We start from the raw sequence: 3,137 nt of genomic DNA, 5'->3' as shown, positions 1-3,137 counted from the left end.
AAGTTTTATAATTTTTTCATGTTTTAAATTGTATTTTATCATTATTTCATGAAACAACAATCATTCCTTTGTTATTAAAATATTCAAAATATTAATTTTCAACAACTGACAGCCAGTGATTTATATATGGCATAACGCAAGTGGTGCATGCTTAGTCAGTTTAAAATAAAAATAAAAAGACAAAATTCTTTTGTTGCTTAATATTTACTCTAACAGAAACCCAGTATTGCACATTACCACTTTTCCAGAAGTTACCTATTTCTTGTATTTGATTTTGCAATGTAATAAGAGTTGCTTTTAGACATGAATAGTGAATATATTAAATGTAACTCTGTTAGGGTTTTTTTTTGTTTGTGATTTGTAGGAATTTCTTAATATTTGTTAAAAAGGTTTTAGTAACTAAAACAATTTTCAATAATCACAGTATATTGTGAAGCTTGTAAAATAAATAAAACATCATCAATGCTCAATTTCTATTTTAGACTGAAGTTGCATATTATATAACTTTATTATGGTAAGTTTGAAGCTCTGCATATAAAATAGAAATTAAAACAATGCTGTAACACTTTACTCTTTTTAAGCTGTGACTATCTTTTCTGATCACCCAAATCTTCAATGCTATCTTCATCAATCTGGAAATGTCATACAAAATTTAACTGTAATATTTGCGTATAAAGAATAATATGAAAAGACATAAATAAACAAAAAACATGAGACATTGTACTGTGAAAAAACATTAAATATATTAAAGTTATAAAATGATGGTGTCTCTAGTTCTCCATGTATGTATAAATGCTTGAAGGTAAAATAGAAATATGACTTTATAATAGGACTTGCTTTGCCCCATCTACTTTCTATGGCACTGCTTTTTATTGGTCTAATTTCATAAAATCAATTTCTAGTAATTTTTAACAAGCAAAAAAAAATAGTTTGAGTAAGTTTTATACCGATAAGAGATACATTCATAATGAACACCATAACCCCTTGGTGGTTGCAATTTTCTAAAATCCTGTCACAGCTCACCTCTACCCCTCAAAAATAAAATTCCTATGAAATTTCAGTCTCTATGCCTTATGGTTCTAGAAATTTTGTGATGGACATATGAGGAAATCTCTTAACCATATATATTTAGTAGATAGTAATCATAGTATATCATATTATTCATAATGAAATAATAAAATGGTATTGGGTAGATCTCAATATGTGATCAAAATGTGGTTAATATTTATATAAATACTATCTGATAAACTACTAGCATGAAACTAGTAACCCCTAAAATAATTTAAAAAAATATACAGGAAGTTAATAAAGTAAATATTACAATCAGATTAAAAAATGTATGTACCTCTGGCCACTTTTCTGGTATAACATCAAATAGATCATCTTTAACATCTCCTTGAATAACTATTTCATCATCACCAGTAACGGAAGATCCACAAGCAAATTTTGTTCCAAAAAACTTGGCAGCAACCTTTAAGTCAATATCTGGAACATCAAGTATAAAAAGTTGTAAATATTATGATTAAAAAAAAAATATTAAAAACTCTAGTAACAATGCTCAGATTACATCTAAAGTATATTAGGTAGTAATAAATTGACTGGCATTAAATAATTTGATGCCACTTTTTTAATGAACTATAACCACCAATTTTCATAATCAAATAGGATAATATTTATACAAGTATGGTTCATAAGGTGAGGATAAATTAAAGCAATAGATAATAGCAAAAATATATTAAATGAAGCAAATTAAAAATGATAAAGTTTATTACATTTTTAGTGAGCTATTTTTTTCAAGTACAAATATAAGAATATAGGATTTTGAACATTAAAGTTTAGTTTGAAATTTATGTAATATGGGATATGTAAAGTAACCAGTGAATTTTAAACTTATTAAAATATCATTAACAAGATAGTTGGGCTCTGGCAAGAGCAGAATACTGCTATGAGAATTTCGTTGCTTTAATTTTATTACAAGAAAATTTCTATCTGCCTGTCCAAAAGCAGGTATAAGTTTTCATCTCAATTGTATAAAATAATACACATTAGGTTTAAATATTTTGATGATGACCTCAATTAACTTCAACAAAAAAGTTATAATAGATCATTTAGCCTGTAAATTCCATTCCATTCCACTTTGTACAGGCCAAGTGGTCCTTAAGCATCTTATTGGTATTGAAAAAGAGTACTTACGTATTTATTTCGAAACTTACCAAAGGTACTTAAGCCGGATACAACGGTAACTGACTTCTTCTTTCCTCGCGGAGCACGGGAAACTTGTACAAGTTTGGGTACATCATCCTTTTTCTTTGATTTTAGCATACCTTTGCCACCTCTCTTTTGACGTTTCTTTTCTTCTTCGCCGCCTGCATTTTCTTCTTCATCTTTAAAAAGAAGAAATAACAATATACGTATATTGAAGATACATACATATAATATCCAATATATAAACAAATATCGTTGATAACCTATCCTAAAATTTTTTTGGTAGGAAGTACGTACCTATCTTTACTTTTTCGAATTCTGTGGGTAAGTTCTTTTCAAGCCATTGTTTACATTTATCATATTCAGGATAATATTCACAATATTCAATCGGCATAGAGCAATTTCCACAATACTGCACCTTTATAGGGTATGTTACTCCTTCGCGGGGGCCCATGGATAAATCTCTATCGGCCATTGTTAATAATTGTAATGCGTATAGTTCAGACTATCGCATAATAATAAAGGTAGTGTTATTTCAGTATTTTTGTAAATTATAAAAAATTAAAAGATGAGCAACGTTTTGCTCATTCGTAGGTTAAGGTTACCAGTATTAATTTCTCTATGGTCAGTAGCAATCATATTTCGTATCAATTTTTAAGTTTTAGCAAGTGTCATAAGTAATTGCTCACTGAGATTCAGCAGTGCTAGAGTAAAATTAAATGAAACTTAAATAGTTTTAATTTAGTTAATAAATAAAAATTAACAAAATAAAAAGCCTACTGTAGTGATCTCCTTAAGAGAATACAAAATCTTCCTTAGAATTATCGCCTAATTAATTATTGTACGACAATTGTTAAAAAGTGTTATTTAAAAATACGTCGTATAAACTTATGTAAGACTGGGATGCTCCTTATTTAATTTATCGTAATTTT

General features: G+C 27.9%; 1 protein-coding gene across 1 annotated transcript; it reads right to left on the bottom strand.

Annotated features, from left to right (window-relative positions):
- Window positions 1-408: 408 nt before the first annotated feature.
- DENR (density-regulated protein) lies at window positions 409-2,806 on the bottom strand. The gene is made up of 4 exons (XM_068777265.1): window positions 2,503-2,806; window positions 2,214-2,384; window positions 1,346-1,485; window positions 409-632 (listed from the first exon to the last, which is right to left on the bottom strand). Exons 1-4 carry the CDS (start codon window positions 2,678-2,680, stop codon window positions 588-590), a joined length of 534 nt encoding a protein of 177 aa, XP_068633366.1. The 5' UTR covers window positions 2,681-2,806; the 3' UTR covers window positions 409-587.
- Window positions 2,807-3,137: the final 331 nt, after the last annotated feature.

This window comes from Battus philenor, unplaced genomic scaffold (genome assembly GCF_028537555.1).
Source record: "Battus philenor isolate CCGP_79_NKW_IND1 unplaced genomic scaffold, ilBatPhil1.0.hap1 SCAF_13, whole genome shotgun sequence".
In the NCBI taxonomy this organism is placed as follows: Eukaryota; Metazoa; Arthropoda; class Insecta; order Lepidoptera; family Papilionidae; genus Battus; species Battus philenor.
This window is presented reverse-complemented; position numbering and strand designations above follow the sequence as displayed.

What these genes read in the sequence shown, in the direction of transcription:
- DENR (XM_068777265.1), bottom strand. Translation starts at nt 2,680, where the DNA reads ATGGCCGATAGAGATTTATCCATGGGCCCCCGCGAAGGAGTAACATAC. An exon ending in ATTCGAAAAAGTAAAGATAG is followed by an intron (nt 2,385 to 2,502) that starts GTACGTACTTCC and finishes TTCTTTTTAAAG; the next exon opens with ATGAAGAAGAAAATGCAGGC. An exon ending in ATCCGGCTTAAGTACCTTTG is followed by an intron (nt 1,486 to 2,213) that starts GTAAGTTTCGAA and finishes TTGATGTTCCAG; the next exon opens with ATATTGACTTAAAGGTTGCT.